General features: G+C 49.3%; 1 protein-coding gene across 3 annotated transcripts in view; it reads right to left on the reverse strand.

Moving 5' to 3' along the window:
* Window positions 1-2,706: 2,706 nt before the first annotated feature.
* Window positions 2,707-23,636, reverse strand: part of NRF1 (nuclear respiratory factor 1) — a 68,204-nt gene continuing 47,274 nt past the window's right edge. The window contains exon 11 of one of the 3 annotated variants that reach the window (XM_079304024.1): window positions 2,707-3,415. In XM_079304024.1, coding sequence (XP_079160150.1) covers window positions 3,252-3,415 — 164 coding nt within the window. In that variant the 3' untranslated portion in view covers window positions 2,707-3,251. Of the gene's footprint in view, window positions 3,416-12,698; window positions 13,409-23,636 lie in introns of those variants that run through there. The other 2 variants (XM_079304023.1, XM_079304022.1) reach the window with 2 other exon arrangements.

Consider the following 23,636-nt stretch of genomic DNA (forward strand, 5'->3'; position numbering starts at 1 on the left):
TGTCCCAGTCTGAACTGGAGGTTACTGGTACAGAGATCCATTCTCACCAGTTATTCCCAGTATGAAATGGGAGTCACTGGTGCAGCTCCATCCTCCAGTCTGTCCCAGTACAAAAAGGGAGTCACTGGTGCAGCTCCATCCCCCAGTCTGTCCCAGTATGAAATGGGAGTCACTGGTGCAGCTCCATCCCCCAGTCTGTCCCAGTATGAAATGGGAGTCACTGGTGCAGCTCCATCCCCTGCAGCCTCTCCCAATATGAACTGGGAGTCACTGGTTCAGGATCCATCCCCCCAGTCTGTCCCAGTATGAAATGGGAGTCACTGGTGCAGGATCCATCCCCTCAGTCTGTCCCAGTCTGAACTGGGAGTCACTGGTGCAGGATCCATCCCCCCAGTCTGAACTGGGAGTCACTGGTGCAGCTCCATCCCCCCAGTCTGTCCCAGTACAAAAAGGGAGTCACTGGTGCAGCTCAATCCCCCAGTCTGTCCCAGTCTGAACTGGGAGTTACTGGTGCAGCTCCATCCCCCAGTCTGTCCCAGTATGAAATGGGAGTCACTGGTGCAGCTCCATCCCCCAGTCTGTCCCAGTCTGAACTGGGAGTCACTGGTGCAGCTCCATCCCCCAGTCTGTCCCAGTCTGAACTGGGGTTGTCCCAGCAGGGGGTCCTGGCCCGTTTATCAGAGGCCGATTAAGGAGGATTAGGAGCTGCAGCAGCGTCTGCCAGCCCCGGCTGCTCCCGGCCCTGCCGGGGGCTCCTTGGGCACCCCAGGGCCCCCCAAAAACACAGATCACCCCTTTGGGGCACCCCAAAAACACAGATCACCCCTATGGGGCACCCCAGGGCCCCCCAAAAACACAGATCACCCCTATGGGGCACCCCAGAGCCCCCCAAAACCCCAGATCACACCTATGGGACACCCCAAAACCCCAGATCACACCTATGGTACATCCCAGAGCTCCCCAAAACCACAGATCACCCCTATGGGGCAACCCAAAACCACAGATCACACCTATGGGACACCCCAAAACCACAGATCACACCTATGGGACACCCCAAAACCCCTTTGGGGCACCCCAGAGCCTCCTAAAGCCCAAGGTCACCCCTTTGGGATACCCCAGAGCTCCAGGTGACCCCTCTGGGATACTCCAGAACCCCCCAAATCCCCAGGTGACCCCTTTGGGACACCCCAAAAACCCCAGGTCACCCCTTTGGGACACCTCAGGGTCCCCCAAACCCCAAGGTCACCCATTTGGGACACCCCAAATCCCCAGGTGAGCCCTTTGGGACACCCCAAATCCCCAGGTGAGCCCTCCATGGCTGCAGGGATGCAGCCCCATCCCTCCTCCGCTCCTCCTCTTCATCCTTCAGCTTTTCCTCCTCCTCCTCCCACCCTGCAGCTCTCCCTGGTCCAGGCAGATCCTTCAATAAAGCTGCTCAAACCCATCCCTGCGTCTCCTGGCTCCTCCTTGGGTTTGCACTCCCCCCAAAAACCCACCAGGAATGGAGGGATTCACCCCAAAAAACAGCTCAGCCCCTGGGTGGGACAATGGGGGCTGATGGAGGAAGATGAAAATGAGATAAATTAAAAATAAAAAAAAGATTAAACCCCCCCAAAAAAATTCTGGTGATGCTCAGCAAACATGGGAGGGGGAGGGACCAAACCCCAAAACACCCTCCAGGAAGGGAGGGATGGCAAATATTCCCAAATATCCCCCAAATTCCCCAAAAGAAGAGTTGGACACCCGGGTAGAGACACATTTGTAACAATTTATTGAATGAGGCAATAACAGACACTGGGAAAACAAAGGGGGGTCCATGCTCTGCTATTTGCCTGGTTTTTGGGTTTTTTTATTAATTTTATTTTTTGGAGGGAGTGGGGATTAAAAGAACCTCATTTCATTGCCAAAGAAACACTGACTTGGAAAAGCCACCGACATCTTCACGACGACCATTAAAAAAATAATCATTAGAAAAAAAAATAATAATAATAATAATTAATCCAAGGAACTTCATAAATTGGAGAACCAGGACTGTTTCTATGGAAAAAATCTCCCTCCCCTCAGAAAGAACTGTACAAAGAACATTTTGATAGGTTTGTTTTTGTGTTGTTTTTTTGTTTTTGTTTTTTTCCCCCCCTCCCCCATATAAAACAAGTAAATACAAGAATCTGAAAATTTCCTGGGAGAGGTGGAGAACTTGGAAATCATAACTAAAAAAACCTCCCCAAAATAACCCCCAAAATTAAATCCCATGGGAAGTGCTTGAAGGGGGGAGGGGGGTTGGGTTGGGCACGAGGGTTTGAGTAAAAAAATCTGCCCCTCCCCCCAAAAAAGCTCCCCACCCCCACCCCAAAAGGTTTTTTTGGAACCCTCCTGGGAAGGATTTTGGGGTGCACAAGGCAGGAGCAGGGGGGGGTTTGCTCAATCCTCCCCTTTCAGGGGAAAATTCCCAGTGGGAATGGCAGGAGAGGTCAGCAGGGACTGGGATGAGGGAAAATCCTGGGAATATGGTGGGGAAAAAAAAAAAAAAAAACAACCAAAAAACGGGGAGAATGCAGCCAGAGCCCCTTCAGAGGCATTTCCAGGAAATAATAATAATAACAACGACAACAACAACGACAATAATAATAATAATAACAAAGAAAAAAAAAATCCAAAACAACCCCCAAAAACCCCAAGGGTGTAAAAGGCAGAGAACAGGAACAGGTCTCCAGTGTGCACCAAGGGCTCTCCACCCCCTGCAGTCACACATGCATTCTTTTTTTTTTTATTTATTATTATTTTAATTTTTTTTTCTTGCTTTTCCCAGGAGAGGAGTCTTTTTGTGTTTTTATTATTTTTTTTTTCCCAAACTGTTTGTTTGTTGGTTTTTTATTTTTTAATGTTATTCTTTTGTTCCAGGGTGGGTTTTGAAGGAATATAAAAGTCCATATTAAAATCTTTGATACCTAATTTGCTGTCGAGGTCGGTGCTGGCTGGGGGGTGCCCCCAACCTCCTCCTGCTGGATCCCACACGGGGATATCAAGGGTGGCTTTATTTTTATTTTCTTTTCAACCTCCTCAGAATCAAAGTCCCATCACAATTTGGCTCCTCCAGAGAGAGCAGAGCGGCTTTACCAAAATGCACTTTACGCGCCTTCTTCGCTTTTTTTCGTTGTTGTTGATTTAAAAAAAAAAAAAAAAAAAAAAAAAAAAAAGTTCTTTCATTCCAAAATGCCACCTGATTGCATCTCTGGAGAGGGGCAGGAGGGTCACTGGTCCAGGGTGACCACCTCCACGGCCTGGCCGTCCATGGTGACCGCAGTGTCCGCTATCCTGGTGGCCACCGGCGCCATGGCCACCTGCACCGGCCCGTTCCCCTGCGCCAGGCTGGTCACCACCGTCTGGTACATGCTGACAGGGATCTGCACCAGCCCTGGGGACACAGGGACACGGGTCAGGGCTGGGAGGGGACAGGGGGCACAGGGACATGTCAGGGGTGGGAGGGGACAGGGGGGACAGGGGGCACAGGGACACGGGTCAGGGGCTGGGATAGGGGATATGGGGGTTTGGGGGGACAGGGGACACAGCCACTCGTCAGGGGGTGGGAAGGGACAGAGAGACAGGGGGGACAGGGGACACAGGCACATGTCAGGGGCTGGGAGGGGACAGGGGGCACAGGGACATGTCAGGGGAGGGGGACAGGGGGACACAGGGGGGGCAGGGGATACAGGGACATGGGGGTTTGGGGTCAGGGGACACAGGGGACACTGCCACACGTCAGGGGCTGGGAGGGGACAGGGGGGACAGGGGGCATGGGGACATGTCAGGGCTGGGAGGGGACAGGGGGGACAGGGGGCACAGGGACACGGGTCAGGGGCTGGGATAGGGGATATGGGGGTTTGGGGGGACAGGGGACACAGCCACTCGTCAGGGGGTGGGAGGGGACAGAGAGACAGGGGGGACAGGGGACACAGGCACATGTCAGGGGCTGGGAGGGGACAGGGGGCACAGGGACATGTCAGGGGTGGGAGGGGGATGGGGGGACACAGGGAGGGGCAGGGGATACAGGGACATGGGGGTTTGGGGTCAGGGGACACAGGGGACACTGCCACACGTCAGGGGCTGGGAGGGGACAGGGGGCACAGGGGGACAGGGGGGCAGGGGACACAGGGACATGTCAGGGGTGGGAGGGGGACAGGGGGACACGGGGGGGGGCAGGGGATACAGGGACATGGGGGTTTGGGGTCAGGGGACACAGGGACATGTCAGGGGTGGGAGGGGGACAGAGAGACAGGAGAGGGGTCACAGGGACATGGTCAGGGGGCTGGGATAGGGGACACGGGGGAAACAGGTGTTGGGGGTTCAGGGGACACAGGGACAGGAGAGGGGTCACAGGGGTGAGTGACACAGGAGACAGAGGGACAGGAGAGGGGTCAGGGGGTTTGGGGACTCAGGGGACACAGGGGTTTGGGGGTTCAGGGGACAGAGGGGACAGCAGAAGTGACACAGGGGTTTGGGGGTTGTGTTTGGGTGTTTTTTGGGAGGTTGGGGAGGTTCTTTGGGTGATCGGGGATAATTTTTTGGTGGTCAAAGTTTTTTGGGTGGTTGGTGACATTATTGGGTTGTTGAAAGTTCTTTGGGTGGCTGGGGAGGATTTTTCAGTGGGCAAAGTTCATTTGGGGTGGTTGGAGAGGTTTTTTGGGTGGTAGGGAGGATTTTTGGGTGATTTGAGACATTTTTGGGTGGTTGAAGGTTATTTGGGAGGTTAGAGAGGTTCTTTGGGTGGTTAGAGACATTTTTTTTGGTGGTTGAGAGGTTTTTTGGGTGGTTGGTGAGGTTATTGGATGGTTGAGAGGTGTTTTGAGTGGTTAGAGACATTTTTGGGTGGTTAGGGTGGTTTTTAGGGTGGTGGAGAGGTTTTGGGTGGCTGGGGAGGTTATTGGGTGGTTGGAGTGTTTCTTTGAGTGATTAGAGAATTTTTGGGTGGTTGGGGAGGTTCTTTGGGTGGTTGGAGTTCTCACACCTGGAGGAGGGACCTCAACTCTATAAAGATGTGGAGCTGCTGGAACAAACCCAGAGAAAACCCCAGAGCTGCTCCAGGGCTGGAGCCAGGCTGGGAGAGCTGGGAATGTTCCCCTGGAGAAGGGAAGGATCCAGGGAGAGCTTCCAGCACATTCCAGGGGCTGCAGGAGAGCTGGAGAGGGACTGGGGACAAGGGATGGAGGGACAGGACCCAGGGAATTGGGAAAGGGGAGATTGGGGCAGGAATTGCCAGAGAAGGGAAGGGAAGGGGCTGGGATGGGTGACAGCACCTTGGGACCCTCACCCTGGGGAGGGAATGAGGATGAGGAGGAAAGGAATAATCTCATTTTCGGAGGAAGAACACAAGCCATGTTCAGGAGTTTTCAGCAGGAGTTACCCTGGGATTGCTCCCAGCCACCCCACAGCCCATCAGGATCACCCACTCACACTCCCCACACACAATTTACACTTGATTTACCCACAATTGGGAACTGTGGGGCAGAGAAAGGGAAAATTTGGCTTCTCCCATCCCCTGTAACCCTGCAGGTCACCAGTGGCACACGAGAGGATCCCATTGCTGTGCATCCATGAACCTTCAAAACCTTTCTCCAACACAACTCCCTTCCTCCTGCTCCCTCTCCATCCTCCTGCCCTCACAGGGAAAGGGCACAGTGGCACCAACAAGCCCAGACCAAGCCAAAATGGCACCATAATGGCACCAAAATAGCACCAAAACGGCACCAAAACGGCACCAAAATTGCATCCAAATGGCACCAAAATGGCACTAAAATTGCACTGAAATTGCATCCAAATGACACCAAAATGGCACCAAAATGGCACCAAAATGGCATCAAAATGGCACCAAAATGGCACCAAAATTGCACTGAAATTGCATCCAAATGGCACCAAAATGGCACCAAAATGGCACCAAAATTGCATCCAAATGGCACCAAAATGGCACCAAAATTGCCCCAGGCTGTTTCACATGTGTGTGGCACATCAAACACAGAAATGACATCCATCCCCACACATCAAACACAGAAATGACATCAGTCCCCACACATCAAACACAGAAATGACATCAGTCCCCACACATCAAACACAGAAATGACATCCATCCCCACACATCAAACACAGAAATGACATCCATCCCCACACATCAAACACAGAAATGACATCCATCCCCTGTTCTCTGCCCTTCTCTGGCCATGGGTGGCTCCAGCCAAGCACAAACAGCTTTTCCCAAGGCTGGCCCAGCTGCAGGAATGAGCAGATCAGCCCAGGCTGGGAGGAGTCCTGGTGATTCACCAACCAAGGTGACAACAAAACAATGGTGGAAAGAGGGAAAAGCAGCAAGGAGCACTGGGCAGAGCTGGGAAAGGCTGGGGAAAGGCAAATCCTGCAGGCTGGGAGGAGAAATTCCATGTTTTACTCCAGCATTATCCCCGTGCCCACCTCCACCTTTGGCTTGGCAGAGGGGGATTTGTTCAAGTGAGATAATTTAGACATTTCAGAACTATCCACACCTCTGCTGGGGGGGGGGGGGGGGGGAAATAAATACATTTTTTGAGGAGCAGCAGCATGGGATGGATGGGGACCACAGCAGGTTCCTGAGGGAGCTTTCCCAGAAAAATCCCTTTGGGTGAGGAGCAGAGCCCTGCCCTGGCCCAGGCACTGGTTTGGTAACATCGTGTCCTGGGATAACTCTGAGTGCAGACAGGAAAGCTTAGCAGTTAATCTTGCTGCCAGGGGCTGAGCTCCACTCCAGGAGCTGCTGCTGGAGGAAACAAAGGGGGTAAAGCAAGAGTGAGGGGTGCAAGGGAGAGAGAGTGTCCAAGGGTGTCAGAGCAGGAGAGAGTGGTCTCCTCTTACCAAGTTCAATCTCCTTTTCTATTGAATATTCTAATTTCCACTAACCAATCTAATATAAGATATAAATTCTCTAACATTTACATACAGCCTATAGGAATTGCTTACCACCATTAAAACATCATGTTTTACTGTTTCTTATCTCTAAACCTTATCTGGGACCCTTCCTGCCATGCCTGGGATGTTTGGAGCAACTGGAGTTATCCAAACAAAGGGAGAAGATCTTCAAGCATCCACATTGCTGCTCTCAGCCACTCAGATGAAAACTGCTTTCATTTCTATCTCACTTACAGTTTTTATATTTCTAGCATCTTTTGCTAGGCAATCATATCTACACAGTATTTCTATTTATTCCTCTCCTACACTCCCCACCCTCCCCTGGGGCTCCTAGAGTCTCCTGATCCCCCAGCCCCAGGATTGTGGCCACACACCCCAAACCCAGCCAAGGAATTGGATTCTTGGTTGTTCAGTAGCACAGAGGGAAGAGAGAGTTCTCAGCTCCCAGGGAATTCTCTGGTCAGAATTGCAGAAAAATGAGGAAAAAGAGCTCAGCTCCCTGGGAATTCTCTGGTCAGAATTGCAGAAAAATGAGGAAAAAGAGCTCAGCTCCATGGGAATTCTCTGGTCAGAACTGCAGAAAAATCAGGAAAGGGAGCTCAGCTCCCAGGACACTCTCTGATCAATGGGAATTGCAGAAAAATGAGGGAAGGGAGCTCAGCTCCCAGGGAGCTTTCTGGTCAGAATTGCAGAAAAATGAGGAAAGGGAGCTCAGCTCCCTGGGAGCTCTTTGGTCAATGGGAATTTCAGAAAAATTAGGAAAGGGAGCTCAGCTCTCAAGGAATTCTCTGGTCAGTGGGAATTGCAAAAAAATCAAGAAAGGGAGCTCAGCTCTCTGGGAGCTTTCTGGTCAGAATTTCAGAAAAATCAGGAAAGGGAGTTCAGCTCCCTGGGCACTCTCTGGTCAGAATTTCAGAAAAATGAGGAAAGGGAGCTCAGCTCCCTGGGAGCTCTCTGGTCAATGGGAATTGCAGAAAAATCAGGAAAGGGAGTTCAGCTCCCTGGGCACTCTCTGGTCAATGGGAATTGCAGAAAAGTGAGGAAAAGGAGCTCAGCTCCCTGGGAGCTCTCTGGTCAGTGGGAATTTCAGGAAAATGAGGAAAAGGAGCTCAGCTCCCTGGGCACTCTCTGGTCAGTGGGAATTTCAGGAAAATGAGGAAAAGGAGCTCAGCTCCCTGGGCACTCTCTGGTGAGTGGGAATTTCAGGAAAATGAGGGGAGGGAGCTCATCTGAGCCCTGCTGCTGGCAATCCCCTGCAGCCCCCTTGGGAGGGCACAGCCCATCCCAGCTGATCAGGAGCTGGAGGCTGGCCCGGGATGCACCTCAAATCCCTGCCCAGACCAGCCAACTAAGCCCTGGGGGCGACTGGGGAGTTAACCCAGACCAAAGGACAGGCACCACCCCAAGGCCACAAATCATCACCCCAAAAGTGCCCTGAGCACCCAGCAAAGGGGGAATTTGGGAAGGGTGAGAGAATTGAGTGATGGGTGGGGTGTGGGATTAGCACAAATCGCCTCAGCAGTGACGTGGGGCTGTGGGGTGGGGACAGAGCAGAGGCTGCAGGGGCTGCTGTGCATTAGAGCAGGGCTGATTGCCCTTGGAGAGAGACGATTAAAGCACTGAGATGCTGTAATCAGGTCTGGGATTGGCCCCACGCTGCATCTGCTCAGACCTGCGCCCTGATTAGCCCTAATCTAGCTGGCATATGTTAATCTAAAGCATGGATTTCAGAGCCTTTCAATTGTATTAAAAACAGGAAATCCATCAGACACACACCAAAAAAAAAAAACCTCACAGCAAAAAAAAAGTCACCCCCAAAAAAAATCCACACCCAAAAAAAAATCCCACAAAAAAAACCAACCCCACACAAAAAAAATCCACACCCAAAAAAAAAAAAACCCACAAAAAAAACCAACCCCACACAAAAAAATCCACACCCAAAAAAAGACCCACAAAAAAAATCCGCACACAAAAAAACCCCACACCAAAAAAAACCCAAAAAAAACCCCACCCCACAACCCTACACCAAAAAAAACCACCCCAACTTCTGGAATCTTTGGGAAATGCAGGAAAGTGGAGCAGGGAAATGGGATCCCATGGAATTGGTGGCTGCTGACAGCAGGGACAAGAGCAGAGCTGATGGGTCACACTCACAGCAGCACAAACCAAGGGCTCCCAGAAAATGCAGCCTGTGCTTCCCTTCCATGAAACCACCCCAAAAAGATGTGGTTTTTTTGGTGGAAGATCAGCTTTGGGAGGAAGGAGGGTCTGGGATGGGGGGAATGGGCAGGAGATGCCCCATGGGAGGTTTTGAATCAAAGATCTGGAGCTGAGGTGGCTGTGGCTGGACTCTGATCCTGGGCCAGAGAGTGTTTGCAGCTCAGGGACTGCCAGAGGAGAGAATAAAAATCCTGCTGCTGCAGCAGAAAACAGCTTTCATGGAAGGACAAGGATAAATCAGGATCTACCTGAGAGCAGAGACAGGATTCAGAGGTGAAAAGCCAAAGGAAATCTCACCTGGCACAGAGCACAAGAACTCCTGTTCTCAACAGGTGACTCTGTTAAACCACCCCAAAGGCTGCAGGGATGAGCTGGGGGTGATTCAGTGCCCAGGGAATTGGGACAAGGAGCAGAAATGTCCTGCACATCCAGGATGGTTTGGGTCACCAGTGCCACTTTCTGCCTGGCTTTTGCAGCTTCTCACCCTCCAAAAAGTGAAAAATCATTTTTTTGGTGGCACCAACAGCAGCACCTAGGAGTGATCAGAGAGCTGATCTCCCATGGGAGCAGCCCCTGGAAGGAGGGAAATGCTGCTCCACCTGCCCTAATCTAGCTGGCACAGGTTAATCCAAAGCATGGATTTCAGACCCTTTCAATTGTAATAAAAACAGGAAATCCATCAGAGAAAAAAAAAACAAAACCACATCCCAAGTTCTTGAGTCTTTGGAAAATAAAAAATTTCTGCAAAGAAAGTGGAGGGCAGCAGATATCATCTCATCACCACCCTCATTTCAGAGCCAAGGGAGATTTTTAAAGATGTGATGGAAGAATTCTCCTCAATGGTTCAGAACCATTTGACAGATTTTAATCCACCAAAAAAAACCCTCCAAAAATCGAGCCAGAACTCCAACAAATGAAATGTTTGAAATTAGTGGGCAGCACAACAAAAGGAAACTGGGCATGCTTTAATCTGCATTCCCAGGTGTAAATGCATCAAGGCTGATGCAGGTAAACTGGGAATAATCATCTTTTCTGATTGTCTTTTCCCAGTAAAACATGAAGTGCAGCATGTGCATTTAGGAGATGGGAAAAATCCAACAACAGCATAAGGTTGGTGAAGCTCTGGAGCAAAGTCTCCATCACTGGAGGTGTTTTAGAAGAGATAAAACCAAAGGTGGTTTGGGAAAAAGAGCAAAAACCATTCGTGTCCTCACCAGCTGCAGTTCTGGACATCACCTGGAGTTACTGCCAGCACTGCTCTGCACTAACAGGAAAATGTCACAAAATTGATTTTTATTGGATGTTTCCTTTGAATGGCAACTTGGTTTGTGAAGATTTAAAAAAAAAAATGAAACATTGTTTTCTGGGGAAGTGGCTGGAGAGGCTTCAAGAGGTGGAGGAGGGGACAATCTGGATTTTAGGGAGGGTCTCTAGCAGGTTCCAGCCACAGTGAAATGAGATCTCCCCAAATTTGGAGCATTTCAGGAATCCACCACACTCAGCAGGGACAGGGCAGCAGCAGAAACTCTCAACAGGGACTCTTGGTTTGAGATAACATGAACTGGAAGCTCAGCCCCCCATCTCTCACCACCTTAACTGCAAGAGCATCATGGAGTAACTCTAATTGAAATGTTTTAGATAATGGGAAGGATTTTTCCCATCCCTGGAAGTTTGGATGGGGCTTGGGGGAATCTGGGAGAGTGGAAGGTGTGGCTGGAACAGGAAGATCTTTGGTGCCTCCCAACCCAAGCTGGGTTTGGGTTCTGTGACATTGGCAAATCACAATTCCCACTGCAGGGATTTAATCTCAGAACTTCCCCAGGCTCACAGGTCACAGCTCTTCCCTCTGTGCCAAAGCATGAAGGGTTTCCCACCAAATTATCTGCAAAAATCCACAGTCCTCACCCAAGATCTTCCACCATCTCTCTTTTTAGGAGCTACTCTGGTCAAAACCCCAATAAAGAGCAATTCAATGAGGCACCTGAAGCTTTGATATCAAAGTTGAGTGAATTAAGTGTCTTGGGTTGCAATACAATGACCAGCAATGTGTGTTCTGTCCCAGCTGGGGCAGTGCCCCTGATCTCCTGGCACACATTATCTGCTCATGGGCATCTTTAAACCAGCTGGGCAATCATCTTTATCTTTCCCATGACCCACCCTTCATCCAGCAGGTATCACCTGTTAATGGGCCATTGTTAAAAACTGGGTGTGGCAGTGATTCTTATCACTGTGGGAGATATCTCCTGTTAATGGGTCATTGTTTAAAACTGGGTGTGGCAGTGATTCTTATCTCTGTGGGAGATATCTCCTGTTAATGGGCCATTGTTTAAAACTGGGTGTGGCAGTGCCCCTGATCTCCTGGCACACATTATCTGCTCATGGGCATCTTTAAACCAGCCCTGCCATCCCCAGCTGCACCAGCACAGCTCCATGGTCTCACCTCATCCCTCAGGCTGTCCCTGGGGTCACCTCCTGGTTTAACATTGCCAGTGATCTGTTTTTTTTCCTTTTTAAGGGAAATTTTCCATTTTCAGGGAATGCCTGGGCTCAGGGCTGGGGATGGGTTCTGAACATCCAAACATGATTTATCTCTAAATCACAGTTTGGGACCAAACTTTCTTCCCTAGCTGGGAGCACCAACATCTTTGGGATATTCCTGTTTTCTTTTTTCCTGTGAGGTCAGGAAGCAGCAGCACATTTACAGGGCTCATTCTTCCTCAGCTTCAGCAGAATGTGGGAATTTTGCAAAATGAGTTGTGTTAAATAAAATCTGAACATCCAAACTTGATTTATCTCCAAATCTTGGTTGGGGACCTATCTTCTTCCCTAGTTGGGAGCACCAGCACCTTTGGGATATTCCTGTTTTTCTCCTCCCTGCAGGAGGGAAAAGCCACAGCCTGGCCAAGCCAAGACCTGAAATATCTTTGGCTTAATCTCCCTTATTTCTTCCACTTTTTAATTTTTTTGTGGGGGCTTTTGGGGTTTGTTGTGGATGTTTAGAGAATTTTTTGCCTCCTTTTAAGGTTGCAGCACTTTGAGACAACAAACCCACAGGGCTGGAGCTCAAGATTTACAGGAATTATCTCCTGTGGAGCCTCAGAATGGGAAGAGGAAGATCCCAGTGAGCCAAGCTGATGCCAGACCCTTCCCTGGCACAGCAAAGACCCACAGTGATGACAAAAGTGTCCTTCACTGGTGCCATGGACCTGTTTTTGCAGTGGGGGCAGTCCCAGAAGGAAAAAAAAAAAAACCCTGCAGTGGTGTTTAATTTCAGGTTTAATGATGTGAAATCTTAGGATTTCTGGGTTTTTTGGATGGAAAAACTCCCAAAAAAGGGGGAAAGCAGAACAGCAGTTTGGTCTCACCTGAGGCCACCCCTGTCCCTTTCATGGGGTGAATTTGGAGCTGAGCATCACCTGAGGCAGAATTAAACTGTCCCTGCTTAATTAAGCTCAGTCCTCAGCTAGACCTGCCCCTCTAGTGCCGGGGGTATGGCACCTTGAACCAGAGTGGATTTGTCACTCAGGAGAGGTGACAAACCCAGGGAATGTGTCTGGCTGTGGGAAGGAAGGTTTTTCCTGGGCTGCAAGCTTAGAGAATCACCTGTCTAAGCCTCCCTGATGAGCTGGCTTTGGCCTGGACACACCTGAGAGGATTAGGAGTCTATCGTGGGCAATCACCTCCACACGAAACACAGATAAAAATAGAGAAACCCAGCAAGCCCAAAGGTGCTGGGACAAAACATGGGGCACATGGGGTTAACTGTGACCTCAGGATAAATCTCTTCTCAAAAATCAGGTGTTAAAACCTTGAAGGGGATTCTGAACAATCACCTAAAAATCACCCTGGTTGATTTTGCCATAAATGTTTTGCTGACTGCTCTGTTATGCTTTAAATATCCCCAGGGGCTCTCCCAGAGGAAGAGATTGATTCTTATCCTGCTGTTTTAAACAGCTTTTAGTGTTCTGTATTTTCCACAGGTTTTTATTAATGGCTGCTGTGTGAAGCATGGCAGGGCACCACCTAAAATTACAAAACCATTTTATTACCTGAGGGATATCACCACATCCCAAAGGCATTTCAACCCCAAATGGTGTCCAGGCACAAAAACCAGACAGACCCAGCCCTGAGAAACACCAAGAGGGACCTAAAGGTGCAAAACCAGCTAAATCCCAAACAAGCACCACAAAATTCCACTCACCTGGTGAGCCCTCTGCCACTCTCCACTTGAGACATGAATAATCTGCTGCTACCATGCCTGACAATGAAATGCAAGTGCAAAAAGTCTGAGAAAAAGGGAAATACTGCAGCTGAAGAGGGAGATTTAATGCATTCAGAGGAAATGAATCCTTTGGATAATAACTGGGTGAGAGCAAAAATTCAGTGCCCACACAGGAGCAGCACCCCAATATTAAATATTTCTAATTCCATACTGAACATTGAGTGTGGAAGTGGGAATAAGATACTGCCAGGTATTTTCTAAATATTTAGATAAATGGTTTAATTGGCCCAGAGAGGAAAGGCTGCAGCAGAGCAGTGAAATCCATCACTCAGCCTTCCCCAGCAAAACTCTCCAGCACAGAGGGATGAATGTGGAGCACAAATTGTGGAATTCCCACCCATCCCAAGAGCTTGGGGCTGGGAGTTGGTGGCATGCAGGCACTCCTGAAGGAGCCCCAGGTGATTTTAGGGCTCTCCTGGACTCTGGGGCTGGTGAATCCTGCATCCTACAGAGCACATGGAGACATAAAGCAGCCATTGTGCTGGCAGAAAGGCAATCTGTAACCAGATCCAGCTAAAAGCCATTTTCCCAGCCTTTTTTTTTTTCTTTTTTTTTTGCAGGTTTGCATCCCTGCCACGACAGGGTGCACATTGATGGGGTCCAACCCACAGCTTCTCCCCCCTGTGCCCCAGCAGAGCCTTTGTGCCAGGGAATTCTGTGCTCTGAACCCCCAGGATCCCCCCAGCAGGAGGAGAAATCCTTGGGAAGGTGTGAAAACTTTCTAAGGGGAGCTGCAGCTGGAGCCTCACCTCCCTCTAGGTCCTGCCCAGCTACCATGAGGTAAGTTTGGTTTTTTTCCTCAGGGGAAAAAGGGTTGGAAATGCACCTGAAGGCTCCTTTTTCCCCTTTTTCCTCACAGCACAGTCTCCAAACCCAGCTAGAAAAGCATCCCTGCTCCAAACCAGCACATCCCCTCCTTCATCCTGGTGCCCTTTATAGGACAAGGGACATTTGGCACAGTTCCCCCCAGGTAGGAGCTGGCCCATCCTAAATGAGGTAAGCAATAAATCACAGTGAACACACCACTCAGATGTGGAACTTCTCATGTAAAATCAAGTTTTTACAGTCCACATTCCTCCTTTTTTTTTTGTACACCACAATCTCCCACTGCCTGGCAGGTGGGATGGGTTCCCACCTCACTCTCCTCAGAGTATTTATCCCTGGAATGCTGCTGCCTCTGGCAGATTCCTCCCTCTTAAACTCTGCACATCTGCTGCTAAAAACACAAAGTTTGGGCTCTGGCCTGGTGGCTGAAGGCACAAAATTTCTGTGCCCAAACCATCCAAAGCTGGGGGTTGGAAATGTACTTTGCACACAGGACAAAGCAAAGATGGGTGCAGGATATATTGCAGGGAGAGGGATGAGTTTGATTTCCTAAAAAAAAAAAAAAAAAGAGATTTCCAGCTGTTTTTGTCCCTCTGGGTCTCACCCTGGATGTGCAAAGTGGGGATTTGTGGCACAGGGATAAAATTTGTGAGGAGAATTGAGCAGTGCAAGAGCCTGTCCTGTCCCTCCCAGGCAAACAGGTTGGAAAATGAGAGAGGTGTGGTGCTGCTGGAGAATTCTTTCTGGTTTTTATTTGCTGGCCTGAGCCTCACAGGGGAGGAAGCACATCTCCAGCAAAACACACACACAAACCCTCAAACCCAGTGAGTCCAAATCTTAATTTTCTGCTGGACTTCAAATCTCTTCATACAGAATTCCTATTTGCAAGTACAACCAATATATATATATATATTTTTTTTTTTTTTTTTTTTTTTTTTTTTTTTTTTTGGGGGCAAGGAAAACACATCAGGAAACCCTGAGAACATCAGAGCAATGGGAAATAACCCAGGCACCAAACTCAGTGCTGGCCCTGATGGCACAGAAACCCCCCTGGCTGCTGATCCCTGGGACTTGAAAGCAGCTGAACATCCCCTGCCCACAGCAGCAATAAAATCTCCCTTCCATTAGCTCCATGTCCACCACTTAAACACAGCCCTCCCAATTTCCACACCAATTACAGCCCCCCTGATGCTTGGGAGTACAAAAGCTTTGGGGGTTTTTGTGTGGGTTTTTTATTTCCTGATGGGGAGATGTGGAAGGGAAGAGAGATCAGGGGGCTCAGGGGAATAGCAGAGAGCCTTTCACTGCCAGGGCTCCTGCTCAAATCTGTCCCAGGCCACAGGAACAGATGGTCCCTCCTGAGGGCTGGGCTGTGGCTTACATCAAATGAGGGATTGTCTCAGGCCACTGGTGGACAATTTATTGCAGCCTCCAACACCCTGCTGGTGCTTTCTGCTGGAGAAACCTGGTCCCAGGCTCCTCATTCCTGCAGGGAATTGCTGCCTGAGAGGTGCAGGAATGTGGATCTCAGGCTAAAACCACCTGCTTTAGCTGTCAGCATCAAAACACACTCACTGAACATCCCCTGGGAGGTCTGGAAGGTTAAAATCAGGGGGGAAAGGGAGATGGGGAATTCAGGGGTATGAAAGGCACAGGGAGAGGAAGTTTACTGCAGTCTGGAATGATAAATCCATGATTAATTTGAAACCAGTTCCAAGCTAGAGCTCCCTCAGTCTTTTCCAAGACAAAACTGAACTTCCCATGGGCAAAAAGTCCACTGAGTATCCCAGGAGCCATCAGAAGGTGTTACCAGAGAGAGGAATTTGTGTAAGTGAGGGAATAAATGATGCCAAAAGATACAGAGGGAGGGAGACAGAAGTCAAATTCAAGCTTAAAAATGCCACTCATGGTTTTGGAAAAAATTCAGAGGAAATCACTTGAGGAGAGATGGGGTTTTTTAAATTCTTGGAACTTGTGCAGCTCCCTCAGTCTGTGTCTTCTCCAGGGAAAAACTGAACTTCACATGGGCAAAAAGTCACTGAGTAATTTAGGAGCCATCAGAAAGTGATACCAGAGAGAAGAATAGATATGGAGGGGGGGAGACAGAAGTCAAATTCAAGCTTAAAAATGCCACTCATGGTTTTGGAAAAAAAAAAAAAATCAGAGGAAACCACTTGAGGAGAGATGGAAATTGAACTGGAAATTCCTCTTGTGCAGCTCCACCAGCACTGTCAGGAGGAATCCTGGAATTCTGTGCTCCTGAGCTGGCTTTGCAGGGATGGTGCCAGAGATTTGCAGGGGTTGGAGCTGGGATGCTCCAGACATGCAGGGGTTGGAGATGTGCAGCTCTGGGATGTTCCAGACATGCAGGGCTGGAGCTGTGCAGGAGCAGGGATTGTTCCAGACATGCAAGGCTGGAGCTGTGCAGCTCTGGGATGTTCCAGAGACATGCAGGGGTTTGGAGTTGGGATGCTCCAGACATGCAGAGCTGTGCAGTTCTGGGATGTTCCAAACATGCAGGGGTTGGAGATGTGCAGCTCTGGGATGCTCCAGACATGCAGGGCTGGAGCTGTGCAGCTCTGGGATGTTCCAGACATGCAGGGCTGGAGCTGTGCAGCTCTGGGATGTTCCAGACATGCAGGGCTGGAGCTGTGCAGCTCTGGGATGCTCCAGACATGCAGGGCTGGAGCTGTGCAGGAGCAGGGATGTTCCAGACATGCAGGTTTGGAGCTGTGCAGCTCTGGGATGTTCCAGACATGCAGGGCTGGAGCTGTGCAGTTCTGGGATGTTCCAGACATGCAGGGCTGGAGCTGTGCAGGAGCAGGGATTGTTCCAGACATGCAAGGCTGGAGCTGTGCAGTTCTGGGATGTTCCAGACATGCAGGGCTGGAGCTGTGCAGCTCTGGGATGCTCCAGACATGCAGGTTTGGAGCTGTGCAGTTCTGGGATGCTCCAGACATGCAGGGCTGGAGCTGTGCAGCTCTGGGATGCTCCAGACATGCAGGGCTGGAGCTGTGCAGCCCCTGGCAGCTCCTCTCAGCTCTCCTGGTGTGTGCAGCAGGGAAAATAGGGCGATTCCCTGGAATCTTCCTGCACAGCTGTTCACCCACTGAGGATTATTCCTGCTGTCACATGAGCTGCTTTACAGCAAAGCCAAGCTGTCTGCAGCAGCTCAGAAGGTCACTGGGAGACAGGGCCCTGCAGGGACAGACACATCACCCTCCTGTGCCTCCCCAGAGGGACACAGGCTGCAGGAAAAGCCAGGCTCAGAGGGAAGGGTAGGTTTCACCTCCACGCCCTCTGCTCAGCTGCCACATCACAGGAGGGATGTCCCAGTGCTGAGCCACTCAGCAGGCTCCAGTCCAAGTGCTGGAAGAGTTCTGATGGTGACAAATTTCCCTTCTCTTCCTTAGGTGCCACCAATGTTTTGGGACACCAAGGTGCAGCTGCATCTCCTCCTTGTGCAACCTGCTGCTGCCTCAAATAACCCCAGAGCAACTCCTCAACCCCAAATCTAACAGCTGAACATCAAGGAAGAGGAAAGAGTTTCAGCTGGGAAAAGAGAAATCTGAAAGTTCAGCTCAGCCACTTGGGAAAATTCATTAAAAGCTCCAATTTTCCTGGCTCTGCCAAGGCACAGGGAAAACCTTCCTGCAGGTCAGGGCTCTTTACTGTGTCCCAGAGGCACAAGACAGATGGGGCTGTGCTTTAAAATCATAGCCTGCTCTGGAGATGTGATGAGGAGGAGAAATCCAGGCACAGAGAGATCCTGGGGATGTGCTGGGAAAAAAAGCAAGAGGAACTTGGGAGGTCAGACCCTGCTGAGGCACAAAAAAAGAAGGGCTGAGCACTTTTCAAGGCAAAGAAAACCAACAAAGAAAGAAAAGCTGGAGTTTGGAGAAGTCTATGCAGGAAGTGGGGAACTCACATTCCAAAGAGGAGCAGGGAGGGAGGGAGAACCCAAACCACAGGTCACCCACAGGGAGGAAACTTTGGTGTAAAACCAAAAAAAAACCACGAGTGTGGTGAATGAAGAGGCAGCAGAGCTGAGGGCAGGGAGCTGCTGCAGGGCATTTCTCCTTCCCCTGGCTGCCTGCTGGGTGGGGGCAGAGCTCACAAAGCCCCATCTCATTTCCTAAGATGCCTCCTGCAGCCACGACAGCTTGCTGGGATTTCAGCCAGCTTCCCATTTGGATCAGATTGCAGCCTGCAGCCACCACACAGCCATTAAGGGCTGCAGCTCCTGGAGTGCCCCGGGGTCACAGCAGCCTCCAGCCATTCCCAACACAATTCCCAGTTTCCAGCTCTGCTGACCCAGCCCAGCCCAGCCTGGAGCCAGCAGGGCACCTGCAGGGATGGCAGGAGCTGTGCCAGAGAGCCCCTCTGCACTGCCCTGGCTCAGGGAATTTATTCCTTGATTAATGTGCTGCAGCACTGACACCCCCAAGCCTTGCCTGTGGTGCAGAACTGCCCCTTCCCACCAGCACAGGAGGCCTTGCAAGACAAAATCTGCCAAAATCTGCACTGGGAGATGCTCCAGCTGCTCCACTCCTCAGGCCTGGGCAGTGAAGGTCAGCTGGGATCAGCTGAAGGAACTGCCCTGAACACAAATTCACACTCCAGCTCAGCTGAATTCACAAATTCCCAAATTCAGCTCAGCTCTGGGAAGCAGCTCACAAGGAGGGAGAGCTGGGATCTGTGTTTGGGTCTCCTGGAGGAGCAGGATGAGCAGAGATGCTGCCAGCAGCATCAAACCATGCTGGGATCTCTGCTCCTAAACTGGGAGCTCAGCTGCAGAAGCTGAGATGTGCTTGCCACACACTCCCCACAGTTTGGAGGGAGTTGTTACCACAGGGAGAATCCACCACGTGGGGATTTTATCCTGGGAGAAAGCAGCAGCAGAGCAGAGCTGGCTTTGATTTTGGCTTCATCTGGTGGGTTTGGATGCTCAGCTCCACACCCAGATGTGTCCAGAAATGGCACAGAGCTCTTTCCCCAGGCTGCTGGTGCCTGTGGCTCCCAGAGCCAAGGATCTCACCTGGGTTAGGCCAAATGTGGAGGAGAAGACCTGGAGTAAGGACAGAGCAGCTGGGCAGGGCTGGATTCCTGTCAGGAGAGCTCCCTGTCCCAGCCTGGAGCCCAGACACTGATCCCAGAGGGTGGCTCTGGTGAGATCTGCTTGCAGACACCCCTCAAATGCATCCCATCCTTTTCCAGCCCCATTCCTGGACTGGAAACAGTGGCAAACAAGGAAATGTTTGTCTGTCCAGCTCTGTGCTGCCAGATGGATTTAGGAAAAGATGCCAACTCTGCCATTCCTTTCCTGCCTGGATTCAACCACATTTCTTTTAAACAGGAGCTTGTCCAAGGTTTAAAATTCCCATCTGCTGCAGACACCCCCAAAAATTTGCTGTGACCACAGAGCCAGGTGCCCTGACAGCCCCAGACAACAGGAAAGCTCAGGGTGTGGCTCTCAAAGCCAAACTTGGGGATTTCATCACCATAAACTGAAAAAAAACCTGGAATTGAATGTGAATGTTGGTGGTGGTAAAGTCAGATGAAAAGTCATTAAGAAATCACAGAACTAGGGGATGGTTTTGGGTGGGAAGGGATGTTAAAGATCCTGGTCCAGGGACACCTCCCTCTGTCCCAGCTGCTCCAGCCTCAGAGTCCCACCTTGGACATCCCAGGGATTCTCTGGCAATGCCAGCCCAGCAATTCCTGCCCCAATCTCCCCTTTCCCAATTCCCTGTGTCCTGTCCCTCCATCCCTTGTCCCCAGTCCCTCTCCAGCTCTCCTGCAGCCCCTCCAGGGCTCTGAGCTCTCCCTGGAGCTTTGGTTTCCTGAAGACAGATAAAAGCAAGATCCAGGGAATACAAACACATCCCTTCACCTGCCAAAAATCCTCTTTTCAGCACCCACCCTGCACTGAGCTGCTCCTTCTGAGGCCACCTGCATTCCTGAGGGGCTGTGAGAAGAAGGTGCAGAAAAATCTAGAAAAATATCATACAAATCCACCAAACAAAGGGGCTTCAAATCCAACCTAAACCCACAAAAAATCCCAGTCAAGCATCACATTCAGAGTGTTCCCAGCCAGACTGAATAATTCCTGCTTTGGGGACAAAGAGTCACCATGTAAATTGTGGGATTTAACAAAAAAACCAACTGGGATCCATCAGATACAAAACTTCCTAACGTGACAACTCAGAAGAGTGCCAGATCTGAATTTTCCAAGGGAAGGAAATTCAGGATCAGCCAAAAGAATTTCAGCCAAAAGAATGAATTTCATGGCAAAGGTGGGAACTGCTCGAGGTGCTCAGACCTGCTTTAAATTCTTGCACCAGCCAACAGGCAGCTCCTCTTTCAAAATTTATGGAAGAAATCCTGCCCAGCCTGGAGTCCAGAACAAAAGGGAACATATTGCAAGTGTGCACAGAGAGAGAGAGAGGAGGGCTGCTGTCTGTTCTTGTTAATGCCCTGTAATCAGCTTTAATTTTTAATTTTTAACCCTCCTGTGCATTTCCCCTGATTCACGGGCTGGGCTGTGCCAGCTGGGGGCTGAGCAGTGCAGGGGAGGAAGGGGTTAATGTGGGGAGGGGGTCCCCAAAAGCAGCAGGGCTGGGGGGATGGTGGGAGTGATGGACTTGGCAAGGAAAGGTGGCACAGGTGGGTCCCTGCCCCAGGAATGGGGGATTTGGGGTGTTCTGTTGGGATTTTGGGGTATTTCTTGTGGGATATTGGGATATTTCTATTGGGATATCCCTTTTGGGATATTGCAATATTTCTTTTGGGATTTTGGGATATTGGGATATCTATTTTGGGATATCTCTTTTGGGATTTTGGGATGTTCTTTTGGGATTTTGGGGTATTCCTTTTGGGATATTGGAATATTTCTTTTGGGATATCCCTTTTGGGATATGGGGATATTCCTTTTGGAATATTGGAATATTTCTTTTGGGATTTTGGGACATCTCTTTTGGGATATTGAAGTATTTCTTTTGGGATTTTGGGGTATTCCTTTTGGGATATTGGAATACTGGAATATTTCTTTTGGGATATTGGACTATTTCTGTTGGGGTATCTCTTTTGGGATATTGGAATATTTATTTTGGGATATTGGGATATTGGAATATTTCTTTTGGGATATCCCTTTTGGGATATTGGAATATTTATTTTGGGATTTTGGGGTATTCCTTTTGGGATATTGGAATATTTCTTTTGGGATATTGGACTATTTCTTTTGGGATATCACTTTTGGGATTTTGGGATATTCCTTTTGGGATATTGGGATATTGGAATATTTCTTTTGGGATATCCCTTTTGGGATTTTGGGATATTGGAATATTTCTTTTGGGATATTGGACTATTTCTTTTGGGATATCTCTTTTGGGATATTGGAATATTTCTTTTGGGATTTTGGGATATCTCTTTTGGGATTTTGGGGTATTCCTTTTGGGATATTGGAATATTGGAATATTTCTTATGGGATATCCCTTTTGGGATATTTCTTTTGGGATATTTCTTTTGGGATTTTGGGGTATTTCTTCTGGGATATTGGACTATTTCTTTTGGGATATCCCTTTTGGGATTTTGGGATATTCCCTTTGGGATACTGGAATATTGGAATATTTCTTTTGGGATATTGGACTATTTCTTTTGGAATATCTCTTTTGGGATATGGGGATATTCCTTTTGGGATACTGGGGTATTGGAACATTTCCTTTGGGATACTGGGATATCCATTTTGGGATATCTCTTTTGGGATATTGGAGTATTTATTTTGAGATATTGAGATATCTATTCTGGGATCTCTCTTTTGGGATTTTGGGATATCCCTTTTGGGATATTGAGGTATTGGAACATTTCTTTTGGGATCTCTCTTTTGGGATATTGGGATCTCTCTTTTGGGATTTTGGGATAACCCTTTTGGGATATTAGGATCTCTCTTTTGGGATATTCCTTTTGGGATTCTGGGATATCTCTTTTGGGCTATTCCTTCTGGGATATTGGAACATTTCTTTTGGGACATTGGGATATCCATTTTGGGATATCTCTTTTGGGATATTGGAATATTTCTTTTGGGATCTCTCTTTTGGGATTTTGGGATATCCCTTTTGGGATTTTGGGATCTCTGTCACTGAGATGCTGAGCTGGTTTTTAGGGACAACATCAGCCCTGAGTCACTGTGGTGCCTCCCTGTGAGATCCTGGGTGCTCATCAGAGCAGAATATTCCCCAGGAACACAGAATGGTTTGGGCTGGAAGGGATTTTAAAGCTCCAGCTCCAAGCCCTTGCCAGGGGCAGGGATCACCTTCCACTGCTCCAAACCCCAGGGTCCAACTGGGCACTGCCAGGGATCCAGCCACAGCCAGGAATTCCATCCCAAAATCCCCTCTGACACTGGGAAACCTCATTCCTGTAAATCCAAATTTCACACAGGACAGATCTCCTGTAAATCCCCATTCAGATCTCCTATAAATCCAAATTTCACACAGGACAGATCTCCTATAAATCCCCATTCAGATCTCCTGTAAATCCCAATTCCACACAGGACAGATCTCCTATAAATCCCAATTTTATACAGGACAGATCTCCTGTAAATCCCCATTCAGATCTCCTATAAATCCCCATTCAGATCTCCTGTAAACCCCTATTCCACACATGACAGATCTCCTATAAATCCCCATTCAGATCTCCTATAAATCCCAATTTCACACATGACAGATCTCCTATAAATCCCCATTCAGATCTCCTATAAATCCCAATTTCATACAGGACAGATCTCCTATAAATCCCCATTCAGATCTCCTATAAATCCCAATTTCACACAGGACAGATCTCCTATAAATCCCTATTCAGATCTCCTATAAATCCCAATTTCACACAGGACAGATCTCCTATAAATCCCCATTCAGATCTCCTATAAATCCCAATTTCATACAGGACAGATCTCCTATAATTCCCCATTCCACACAGGAAAGCTGCTGTAAGATCTCCCTGCAGCCTTCTCTTCTCTGTGCTAAACAAAGCCAATAAAATGAGATTTTTCTCCCCCAGCAATGACCATGCTGTGTCCCCACCATGGGACCTGTGCTGGTTCCACCCCACAGCTGGAAGGGGACCCAGGGATGCTCTGCTCAGGGATGTGGGACAGCAGGGTTATTTTTAACCCCAGTTGGTGGGCAGACAAATCCTAATCATCATCATCATCACCACCACCAGCCTGGTCAGCAGGGCCAGGATGCTGGGAGGGGATTAGGGCTGGCAACCAGCCAGGAGGGGCAAATGCCACACTGGCTTCACAGGGCACTCAATGTGCCAGGGCTGGCTGCAAACAGGGGGGCTGGGGGCATATTTTGGGTTTTATTGTGCTGGGAGA

The sequence above is a fragment of the Erithacus rubecula genome (assembly GCF_903797595.1).
Source record: "Erithacus rubecula genome assembly, chromosome: 4".
NCBI lineage: Eukaryota > Metazoa > Chordata > Aves > Passeriformes > Muscicapidae > Erithacus > Erithacus rubecula.